The sequence below is a fragment of the Doryrhamphus excisus genome, linkage group LG17 (genome assembly GCF_037039965.1).
Source record: "Doryrhamphus excisus strain RoL-2023G ecotype Guam linkage group LG17, RoL_Dexc_Guam_v1.1, whole genome shotgun sequence".
Taxonomy (NCBI): domain Eukaryota; kingdom Metazoa; phylum Chordata; class Actinopteri; order Syngnathiformes; family Syngnathidae; genus Doryrhamphus; species Doryrhamphus excisus.
Window position 1 is genome coordinate 7,954,342 of NC_136373.1, and position 12,189 is coordinate 7,966,530.

Sequence of the window (12,189 nt, forward strand, 5' to 3'; positions counted from 1 at the left end):
TCTGACCAAGACGTTTTTTTACACATTTGAATGTGAGGCATGAAGTGTTTCTGTCTCAAACAATAGTACCAAAATAGTGATGCCTGATAATATGATATGCCCTTTGTGGGCAAGTTATGATTTGTTCGATTTATTATTTTTTATGATTATTTGTCAAGATTTTTTAAAAATGGACTATTACACGTCTAAATAAGCAGTTTGTGATTTCAACAAAACATTTTGAAGGCCATGTCGCGTAGAGTGACGTAGTTTCCTGTGACGTACATTTGACCTGACAGCCGTAACGCAGTAAAAGTTGGCAGGAGTTAGCAACCTGTGACTAAAAATGCTTTTAATGCGGAATATATATAGAAATTAAATGTAAATAAGTTACTTGAAATTTCATAAACGGCGGTCTTGTTAAACAAATAAAAAATCGTTACGGCAAATAATCATTGGACCCGAGCTATCTTAACACTAAGTGGCTAACGCTGTCAATATCGTATTAGCGCTATCAGTGCTACTGAATGGGTGTGCGATAGGGGATTTAATCTTTTGTCAAACAACGTCAGTGTCCCTTTTGTACATTGTAGGTGTTAATGTTGCGAATGTGTGCTAGGCCTTAGCTTTAGCCAAACTAGCACTGCAAGCGCCAGCTCGGGTCAGCTGACAAGTCTTGAGTGTCAACAACAGTGATGGATCAACTCGAAGTCAAGGACCGCATTTTGGAAAACATCTCTCTTTCCGTCAAGAAGGTATCGCTTACTTTGTTATTACATTGTCACTTTTTTAAATTCGTTTTGGTGGCTTAGAAAACGACAAAGAAGGGCAACAAACACACCACTCAGTGTGGTGTCGTCTGGAAAAGGGCTTTAGCCCATTCACATCCATTTTGCTAAGGTTAACGCTCACTCATGCTAATTAGAAACCCCTCTTAGATGATATTATGCTGCTGTTCTCATATATTGCAACAATGTTTTTTGATATAAAGCCTCAATATTGTCTCTCTGTGGCACATGTTGTAAACCAAACCTGCCGAATGTATGCACCATGTTTATGTTTCTGTTGTGGAATCCTCATGTTGACAACATTATCCTGTGCCTTCATGCTTGGTGTTGTTCCTAAACTAGGATACATTAGATACACCTTCACAATGGAACAGCTCCACCAACTGTTAAGTTTTATTGGCCATTAAGTGTAAGTGTATGTTCCATCATCCAGTCACATAAAACAACCATTGACTGATTTTTCTGGAGCATATTTTATGGTGTTTCCTGCTCCCTTCAGGCTTTGGTTACTCTCTCATTGTAGCAACTACAAATTTAAATATAACTGAATGTATCTTAGCAAGTTTGAAATTGTTTTTATTTTTATTTACCAAATTGTCATGAGGACTTTCTAAGCTATATGTGATTTTCCCAGACATAATACTCCATATAAAAAGTAAGTCAATTTAGAATCTCTGTGGTTTTAAACATGTCCTCCGTAAACATGCATAATGTATATCTTTCTACAGTTGCAGAGTTACTTTGCAGCGTGTGAAGATGAGGCTCCAGCCATCCGAAATCATGACCGTGTTCTACAGAGGCTCTGCGAACACCTTGATCATGCGCTGTTGTATGGGTAAGACAGTTGGCATATTTACATTAATTTTATGGCCTTTGAAAATGTGTTACAAATCACATGACTTTTTTTTGTATGTGTGAGACAGGCTTCAAGATATTTCCTCAGGCTACTGGGTTCTAGTCCTTCACTTCACCAGGAGAGAGGCCGTGCACCAGATAGACGAGCTTCAACACATAGCGACAAACCTCGGACGAAGTGAGTCTTCCTTGTTTGGAACGTAAACGATCAATCACAATTCAATTAACGTAAGCCTTATTTATTGACATTGATGCTAGGTCGGGCATGGTTATACCTGGCATTGAGTGAGAGCTCTTTAGAGAGCTACCTGCGGCTTTTCCAAGAGAACCAGGGACTGCTGCAGAAGTATTACTTCAAGTAAGTCCTCCAGTGATTTCATGGCATGACATGGGTTCATTAGATACAGTACATTAAAATATCCCATATTAGGAAAACTATATTTTGTTTGATGCTATAACAGTAATACAGACCTGGTAAAAAATCGTAATGCAGTCGAGCCCCTCTTCTGATCAATCACATGTAGTGGAAACCCTGTCAACAATTTCTTTTGTGCACAGGAATGCATTAGTGTGCAGTCACGACCACCTGACACTCTTCCTCACGCTGGTGGCCGGACTGGAGTTCATTCGATTTGACCTGGAGCTGGTCAGCATCAGTTTTATTATTGACATCAGTTTTACACATAGCACCACATCTCTAACCTCAACTGATGCTACTGCTTCTCCAGGATGTGCCATATTTGGACGTGACCCCTTACATGCCAGACTACTATAAGCCACACAACCTGTTGGACTTTGAGGAAAGGCTGCCCAGTTCAGACAGTTTATCCCTGCATTCCTTCACTTCCCTGACCTCCACCAACCTGGAGTGGGATGACAGTGCCATCGCCCCCTCGAGTGAAGGTGAGCTGCCCTGTCCCCTAACTTTATTTGTAACACCGTTGGCGGTCAAGTGTGAGTTTCACGTCTGTACAATTCTGGGTCTTGAAATGACCACTTTACACAACGTTTTGAGTAATTAAATTGAGTAAAAAAAGCAGCTGCTTACAAAAGTGTACTGTATCAGTTTAATAGCATGGCTCGGATAATGCAGTGCTCGATCATTGCAACTGCTGAGCCAAGTGGCTTCATCACTGTTTAGTGTTCTCAATGTGTTTTAGTTTCTCCATTTTCCCATTGATTTTCTTTTGTTGTATACCATACTTTATGTGTAATTTATCTGATATCACTGTCTCAACCTCCTCTCTGATGACTTCACAACACCTCTTTCTAATGTTTTATGTTATTCCTCCTTTTTTTAGATTATGATTTTGGTGACATCTTCCCCGTGTTGCAGGCAATGCCAAGTGCAGACTGGGAAGGTGGGACATTAGTTAACGCTCAGCTTTGGCATGGTCCTGCTTTTGTTTGTGCTTGATATATGTTTGGAACGTAATGGGTCCCCTTTAAATGTACTGTTTACATCAGAAACAATTTTAAATTAAAAAATAACGACAGCATTAATAGGGCGCCATGGTAGCCCAGTGGTTAGCAACTTCGAAGATCTGGGTTCGAACCTTTGGACATCTTTGTATGGAGTTTGCATGTTCTCTCCGTGTGCACGTACCTCAATGTACATGCATTGTAGGTTAATCGGCAACTCCAAATTGTCCATAGGTATGAATGTGAGTGTGAATGATTGTTTGTCTATATGTGCCCTGTGATTGACTGGCGACCAGACCAGTCCAGAGTGGACAGTGCCACCCAAAGTCAGCTGAGTTCGGCTCAAGCATACCCCCGCTACCCTAATAATGACGTGGCAGAGAAAAAGAATGAATACGGCACTAATAGAGTGAATTAGAATAATTAGAATAAATAGAGTATTTATTTTAATTATTATCCACCACATTAAGGTGTCGGGTTTCAGCGTGGGCTGTTTGTTTGGCATGATTCTCCATCCTAATGCTTGTCATTTTTTGTTTAGTACAGTGAGACAAATGCGAATGTCTCTTGTACTCCAGTCTGTCTTTGTCCTGTCAATCTTTTTCATGTGTGGTATGTGACACTGGCCTAGACGGTGCAAGACACTGAAGAATGAGCAGAGGCAATTATCAACAATAGCTTTCACATCTTCTATTTATTTTTTAACACCTTTGTATAATAATCACTATCAATATCACTTTAAATTACTATTTTATTTATTGCTGCACTGCCTTACTGCATTTGATTTGTTGCTGGTTTATATTCAACAAATGTTATTCCAGAGGGATAATAACTCGACCTGTCATACACTATGGATACATTCACACTGCAGGGTATGATGCTCAATTTGGATTTTTGGTTGAAATTTTACCTTAAATGACATAAGCCTGTGCTCAAACTACAGCATTGATGCTTGAACGTGGCCTTTGGTACTGCTTCTTGTTTTACTACTTAACGCCTTCCTCTATTGTCTTGTATGTTTTTTCTGTCGATGGACTTCAACAATAATGCAATACCTAACTGTATATTTGTGTGCAACAGTGATGTGGAAAGACACAAAGTTTCTGTCATGTGGAGAATGGTGAAATAGAAACATCTCTCCCCACAAAAACGACTGAACTTTACTTTGTTTCTGTCCTACAGCCAAATGTCTTTTGTATTTCTACAGCTATAAAAGCAAATACAGTGGATCCCTGCATATTCACGATTCAGCATCGGGAACTGTGCGAATTCAGATTTTTTATCAAAGTATTTCTTATATGGAAAAACATGTCCGGAATGTATCCAGCATGCTTTGCAAGTTTTTAAGTAGTATTAAATAGTATTGTTTTGCGTAGTATCTGTGGTGCAGTTACTGTATATTGTGTGTTTTCACATGTGGTTGCCATTTTTGGTTGCACCGTGAATGAGGCAGTTTATTTGATGACCTCCTGTTGATTTGTTTTGTGTGAGTATGTAAATGTCAAGCTAATTCAATAGACAGCACTTCCTCCAACAAATTAGTTATGTCCAGTAGCACCATAGACAGAGCCCATGGTTGATTAGTGTCAAAAATAGGATGGTCTGAACCTCGTGAATAGCAGGGATCTACTGTATGTAAGCCTTTTTCGGGTCCTAATTCAGTTTCTTGGTGTCATATTCAATGAAAGAAGGTGACCTCACCGACCAGGCCAGCTGCCCAAGGTCCAGTGGCTCCGATCCCTTAACTGTCATCAGCGACACAGTGGTCCCAAACGCCGGCAATGTCAAGGTGAAGGTTGGCTCTCGTCTATCGCCACACAGCCCCACTTCCAGATATAATCCCTTCAATGAGGACTCAGATGCCAACACCTCAGCTGATGTGACACCAGTTCACGTCCCAAGCCGTTACATCAACACTGCAGGAGACGATACAGAAAGCACCAACAACGAACTGGAAGTCATTCGGTACAGTACACTCCGTTTGTTAATGTTGACTTGTATCCACTTCTAGTTAAATCCCTCTTGGTTTGCAGAATGGCAACAAGAAGGAAACCAGGCAAGAAACGACGTGGGAAGAGCGCTACAGATCTCGCCAGCAGCATCCACAACTCTTTATCATATGAGCACATAGAAATTGACAATGCCGTCCAGAGCTCAAAGGATGTAGATACTTTGAATGGCACCATAATCCACCTTGACTGTGAGACAGAAACAGGGAGGGGCAAAGCCGGAAAAGAGGTGGCGGGGGAGGAACTTGATGACGGTGGGGTGGAGGCCCTGCTAAGGCTTCCCGAGGTGACAGACACCTCCATGGATTCAGTTGGCCAACCCCTGCGGGATGTCATGGACAGACTTAATGGTGCTCTGGATGGAGACGAGGTCTGGGATCACCCGAAGTATGAGGAGAAACACGGAGGTGATCGGGGATCAGAGCCTCCTGCACAGCAGCCCTTTCGAGAAGATTCCGGGGGGGAGCCTCCTGACCCAGTATCGGGAGAGCAGTTCCATCTCACTGTGGCCCCAAGCCCAAACCTGCAGTTCTCTTCAGCAACTCAAGACTTATTCTGCCTTACCCCCAGCAGTGCAGACTCTGCTCCCACAGGTGGTGGCTACCATGACGCTACAGAGCAAAGCCAGTCACAGACTCTATCAGGTGGCTATGAAGATCAAAGAGAGGCAACGACACCAACAGGACAGGAATCCAACATGAAAAAGGGGGATGATGATAGTGCAGAAAATGGCAAAGTGACTTGTGATGATGCAGAAGTTGAAGAGGAGAAGCTTAGTCCCTCAGAAATTCATCATCCGGCGGAGTTTAAGTAAGGGGATCAGGTTTTCTTTTCTGATTGTGAGTGGCGTTCATGTATTTACTGTTTGTGTTTTTTAGGGTGGACAACAACCACTTACTACTCCTCATGATCCATGTATTCAGAGAGAATGAAGAGCAGCTCTTCAGGGTAATGACCTTGTCCATTTTGATACGTGTTAATGGATGTTTTGCAAACTTAGTATGTCATTCTGACTTTTTGTATTGCTGGGTGTTTTTATTGCCAGCACTGTAATTATTATGTAATGCATTGCCATTGTATTTTCAACAGCTATTGTGTCTGCCATTAATATTGTTTTTTTTTTTTTAGATGGTGAGGATGAGTACAGGCCATATGGAGGGAGACCTGCAGCCTCTTTACATGTTGCTGACTGACTGTTACATCTACCTGCTTAGGAAAGGTCAGTCGTAGTCACCATACATTTGTTTTACCCATGGCTGCCAGTACTTATAAACTTACAGGCATCTTCTGTGTAATTACCCCCAATAAAGCTCCCAAAGCTCTGAGTAATACCAAATGTGTGACCACTGAACTTCTAGTTCCAAAACAAACATTATGCATGTGCTGTTGTGTCTTTGCCTCAGAAGGGTTACACAATTTTCTGGGATTAAACTTCTCCACAGGTGCTGCAGAGAAGCCGTACACTGTGGAAGATGCCGTTTCATACAATGAACTTGACTACCTTTCAGTAAGATCTTTGTTTACATTTCCGTTTCTTAGCCTGACTGTCCCAGTAAAACTAGCTGACCAAATTAAGTTGCAATTTTCTAACTTTTGTGCAACCACAGTCACAGCAGCTGGTTAATTTCAGAATTAAAACCGTTAAGTGAAATGTTCATGCATGACAAGTTACTTATACTGTACACACAGTTTTGTAAACTTTACAGGCTATTAAAGACACCTCTACATTTCAAAATCAACAATGAGGTAATACCACAATGACATCTCACTCATTGTTGCAGGTGGGGCTTGACCAACAGACAGTGACCATCGTTTGCACTAATCGAAGAAGGAAGTTCCTGTTGGACACAGCTGATGCCTCTCTAACTATGTGAGTGTTTTCCTGCAAATGTCTGTCAATCATCCCCTCATTATCCTCCAAATGTCTGTTATAATGCAGCATACGTCATGTGTGGTTATCTCCTACTCACCGCAATTCTTACCTCTTTGCACCCAGATGGTTCTTGTCAGTTCTAAAGTCTGCCATGGTGAATGGTTGTCGAGAGCCCCCATTTCCCTCCATCCTGACTGATGCCACCATGGAAAAACTTGCTCTCACCAAGTTTGTCTCCCAAGAATCTCATTGTGAGGTATAGACATGCTTTCATTATTGGCCTCTATTTTAGTTTTTTTAAAGTAGTTGTTATCGAGTGTTTCTCTGTACCTCCAGGTTTCTGAGGTTTCCATACATTTATATTCACTGGTCCACTGGGAGGATCCTATGGATGTGATCTTGTCCCCCCAAGGGGACACACCAAACTTTAAATTACCGTCCAGCACGAAGGAAGGGATGGTGCAGTACAGGGCAGGATCCACATACCTGGGCAAGGAGCTGTGGAAAAGCTGCTACCTTGTCCTCAGGTAGGGGCTCATATATGTACAGTGCTGTTAAAAATGTCTCCCCCCTTCCTGATTTTTAATTTTTTTTTTGCATGTTTGTCACACTGATGTTTCAGATCATCAAATAAATCAAAATATTGGTCAATGCAACACAACTGACCAACAAAACCTTTTAGTATTAAAGGAGAAAAAATCCAAACCAACATGGCCCTGTGTAGAATGGCCCCTTTGCAGAGGGTTTTCAAGCGCTTTTTAAGCCTTTTTAAGGTCATGCCACAGCAACTTAATAGGATTCAGGTCAGAACTTTGACTATATAACCTTTTCCACACTGGTTAATCTCAATTACTTTCTTTATCATTTTCTTTAGATGGTGGCATAGTGTCTTAACATTTGAAGATCTTTTGATCTACTTGATCCTGTGGAAGTGATTTTTGACAATCGGGCCTTGGTGTGGTTAGATTAGTTGAACGCAGGTCTGATAAACTGCAGTTATGTTTTTACAGGATATATTCACACAGGGCCTTATAGGTTTCTTTGTTTTTTTCCTCCCTTTTAATATAGTAATGCATTTTTTCATTTAAAAACAGCATCTAGGTTTCAGTTGTGCTTCATTGACGAATATATAAATATGTTTGATCTTAAATATGCAAATGTGAAAAAAAATGAAATCACACATTTTCACACCACTGTAACTAAGCTGGTTGCTCTGAGCATGAACATCTGAGTATGCTTTTCTAGGTATTCCAGTGGTTCACATTGCACATTTAAACTACTGTGGCTTTTTCCCCTTCTTGTAGCAATGGCATACTGTATCTCTATTCAGAAAGAACTGATGTGACGCCTCTGCTCTCTGTTACTATGGGGTGAGTTTTGTGCACTATTTGTAATCTACATGAACTACTTGACAAGCTACTGTCATGTCCTCTAACAATACATCAGTGGAGAATACTGTGGAGGCTGCCGTCGCTCACACAGCACAGAGCGTCCCCATGCATTTCAAGTCATCCTGACAGAGCGCCCCCCTCTGGAACTCAGTGCCAACAACGAACAGGACATGGCTGACTGGATGCAACTGCTCTGCCAGTCTGTCTCTAAAGGAGTAAGGATCAAACATAGTTTACATCATTCAACATGGTGGTCGACACATCAATTACAAAGCACCATACATGGATCTAACTGTAATCTTCTCCCCTGAAGGTCATTCCTCAAGGTGTGGCTCCAACCCCATGTATCCCATGTTGCTTGGTTGTAACGGATAACAAACTGCTGACTTGCCATCAAGACTGTCAGACCAGCTTCTTCCGCTCGCTGGGCAGTGCTAATATCTGTGACATCACAGCCGTCAGCATTGAGGCCAACATGGAGTACTGCGTCATTGTAGGTGGCTTTTGATGTTCAAACATTGACATCTATGAAGGTGTATGCAATGCTTTCGATAGAAAATGCTTCCAACATGTTACCTGTATTAACTCCATTAACTGTATACTGAGTTCATTTAGGACTTGCAGATGATTCCTGCATTTACCTCTATGACACTCTTTGTGTTTTACCAACAGGAGTTTGCCATAGACCGTGATCACTTCCTTCCACCGTGGGTCTTGTACTTCAGTGGATGTGAAGAGCGAAATCGGCTTCTGCAGGTCTTGGACAGCGCTTGGAGAAGCATATTCCAGGTAGTGGGAGAGACTTTGGTTATGGTTATAAACCATTTGTGTAATGATGATAAAATCTTGAGTATATCTATATTACATGTGTGCTGACTGCATTTTGAGCGCAACAATTGGATGTCATGACTGTATCTGTCCTCTGGCCAGTAGAGAGCAGAAAAGGCATGCAATTGGTTCCAGAATTTCTGTGATGATTCATGAAGGGAATTTTGTCATAGTTGGAGTGTAGAAAACCTGTTTATTACCTTCTTAATTCGGTTAGCATTATTAGAGCCTGGTAGACATGAAATTACCATTGTCATCATTGTCATCATATTGTCACTAGAGCCCGGCCTAATTGGGATACAGCAGTTAATCACACGTTCTGATGCTACTAATTAAGATTATGTGCCCAGACTTTTGTACTTATGTGTTGCACCAACCTAATTACATGTCTATGGGAGAATTCTATTGGAATGAAAATAACATCACATCTGCCGTTGTGACACCCTCCAGCTTTGTCCAATTAATTGTTCCTTCATGTCTCCAACAACAGGTGGCCCTCCCCCAAAAAGAGGTGTCCGAGCCATCGGTACAGAAGCGCTGCAGTGAAGCCCTTGCTTTAATGAAGAGCGCGTGGCAGCGGGCAGACAGTTTGGCTCGAGGCCGGGCGCAGCGTGATCCTTGGTGCTGACACGTACACACATGCGCACACATATGCACACTATTGTCAGTAATCTCACCCTGATATGTGCTCAGGATATGCTAATGACAGCATTAACACTGAAACACTACGATCAGAGGACACAGGGCTGTTGCTCACTTTCACTGCCGGAATGTTGGTCTGTAGCAGCACAAATGTCCCATCAAAGAAGCTTGGCTGCTGTTTTCTAGTGAATGGAGGCAACAGTTACCTTTTGTGATTTTTTTTTTTCCCCGTACAAACGTAAACTCCAGTTTTGGAGAGTGGCACACCACATTATTGTAGATGATACTGTTACTAGTGCTTGCTGCACAAAAAAGTGATACCTAAGCGCTCAAGACAATTCCAGTCTTCCTGAGCATATTATACTCATGTTGACCAATATTGCCCATGCATCGTCACAAATTGCTGCAGATACAACTCTGTATGCTGCCCATTTGCACTCACTTGTTACATGTTTCCTCCTCACGCAACCTGCCTTTTACCACCCTGATATCAGCATGTTCGCCTTTTGCTCTCACTTGTAAACGCTTCCATGCAGCCTTGCACATAGTTTTGCAGCGGTACGAATGACGTGCTCTTGTATGTGTACCGTAGCGGCCGCTACATCATACAGTATGGCGTGTGTGCATGTGGCCTTACTGCTGCTGTCACCGTGAGGCTCAATGTAGACATTAAGCTTCTTTTGCTGTGACAATGTTGCCTTTGTGCGATAGCCTTTGCCACCAGTCACATTGAAATGAAACACTGTTTCTTCTTTCCTTTTTAGTCGATGCCTTACGCTGCACAATTCATGTCTTTGAGGTCATCAGAAAAACAATTCATTCTCAACAGGCATAAATCAAACCCGATTCATATATATTTCACTTATTGACACACATGCTCTCTTGTCAAGTGCTTTAAATTTTTCCAAGTACCACTTGATAACCTCTGATGCCCTTTTATGAAGAATACTAATCTCAGGTGAAAACAGTACTTTACATCCAATATTGAGCACTTTTTTCCTTTTTTTAAATGGCTGCTCATTTTAGTTGCGTTATTTTAATGTCCATATTCATCGTATGTGCAGTGAAATATATGGGGGTATTTTGTGTATAAAGACAATGCAAGGAGGAAGAATGTAAAATACTGTATTAAAATTATAGTCAGTTGGCTTTAATTAAATGTCATTAATTGGACTCAGATTTATTTTCTATCATGTATATGATAGAAAAAATATCTATGATACTTTTTTTTTTTAGATTGTGACCGACTCTAAAGATATAAGTAAAAGTAAACATAATAATCATCAATCATCTTGTATGGGATGTACAGATGTAGGTTGGGCTTACTTTGAAAGTTTTAGTCCATGTTTATGGTGTGTAATTTGCTAAGATGTCATGTACGTAGATAAGTCAGTGTTGTATGCGACACATTGCTGGCCAATGATTTTTGACATCCTTTCCATGATCCAAAAATGCATCTTTAAAAACATACTTATGTGTATTTTGTTTTATTTGGTTGTAAATATAGCATAGAACTTACACTCTCAATCAGAGGTTTTTTTTTATATTGTTTGTTGTGCTAATGATTGAGGGGAAAAATAACCTTGTGAAAGAAAAGGCATAACAGAATAAAGCGAGGAGGGGTTGGACAACAATTGTGTGTATTTCATTGTAAATCATCAGGCCCAGCAGAACAAAGAACATAGTGGGCACCGAAATGAGAAACATTGATCAAATGGGTATGCTGGAGCCTATCCCAGCTGACTTCGGGAGAGAGGCGGGGTACACCATGGACTGGTCACTAGCCAATCACAGGGCACATATAGACAAACAACCATTCACACTCACATTCATACCTATGGACAATTTGGAGTCGCCAATTAACCTAGCATGTTTTTGGAATGTGGGAGGAAACCGGAGTACCCGGAGAAAACCCACGCACACACGGGGAGAACATGCAAACTCCACACAGAGATTCCAAGCAGAGAATCGAACCCAGGTCTTCCCGATTTCCTGACTGTGTGGCCACAATAAACTATAGTATATAAGTGCATTCAAGTATTGTTGTCTGTAATGCAAGTATGACGTACAGACCTGTTGAAAAATTGCTAGAATATGCACTTTGCACATTTGGACCTTAGAGGAGTTTTAAGTAGAGCTACAATACGCAAAAGCAGGAAGAGGGATACAAAAATATTTTGAACCAAACACCCACCCCTACCCGCCAGCTTTGTCGTAGCTTTTCACGGTTTTAGCAAGGCGCATTGGTCGAAGATGGACTATCCCCAAACTGTTGCTGAAATCTAATGGCTTTCCAACTTCACAAGAGTCAGAAGAGCAAGCTGTGAGTAACCATTTACACATAAGTGTCATACCTGTGTTTATTTTGTGTAAGTAAGTGACTGTCTGTGTAGCATGATAGA

General features: G+C 41.3%; 1 protein-coding gene across 4 annotated transcripts; it reads left to right on the plus strand.

The window, feature by feature from the left end:
• Window positions 1–241: 241 nt before the first annotated feature.
• plekhm2 (pleckstrin homology domain containing, family M (with RUN domain) member 2) lies at window positions 242–11,819 on the plus strand. Of its 4 annotated transcripts, none has more exons than XM_058085451.2 (20): window positions 242–734; window positions 1,496–1,602; window positions 1,691–1,800; window positions 1,881–1,980; window positions 2,181–2,268; window positions 2,351–2,525; window positions 2,924–2,983; window positions 4,733–5,009; window positions 5,078–5,863; window positions 5,932–6,001; window positions 6,182–6,272; window positions 6,496–6,560; window positions 6,835–6,923; window positions 7,050–7,182; window positions 7,263–7,453; window positions 8,231–8,296; window positions 8,373–8,532; window positions 8,631–8,810; window positions 8,990–9,106; window positions 9,636–11,819. In XM_058085451.2, exons 1-20 carry the CDS (start codon window positions 675–677, stop codon window positions 9,771–9,773), a joined length of 3,063 nt encoding a protein of 1,020 aa, XP_057941434.2. In that variant the 5' UTR covers window positions 242–674; the 3' UTR covers window positions 9,774–11,819. The 4 variants fall into 4 exon arrangements, with proteins under 4 accessions (XP_057941434.2, XP_057941435.2, XP_057941436.2 ...); XM_058085452.2 differs by having other exon boundaries at window positions 4,736–5,009; XM_058085453.2 differs by lacking the exon at window positions 2,924–2,983.
• The last annotated feature ends 370 nt before the right edge of the window (window positions 11,820–12,189 follow it).

Coding starts and splice junctions, on each gene's coding strand:
- plekhm2 (XM_058085451.2), top strand. CDS start 675: ATGGATCAACTCGAAGTCAAGGACCGCATTTTGGAAAACATCTCTCTT. Junction 2,526..2,923: donor CATCGCCCCCTCGAGTGAAG/GTGAGCTGCCCT, acceptor TCCTTTTTTTAG/ATTATGATTTTGGTGACATC. Junction 7,183..7,262: donor CCCAAGAATCTCATTGTGAG/GTATAGACATGC, acceptor CTGTACCTCCAG/GTTTCTGAGGTTTCCATACA.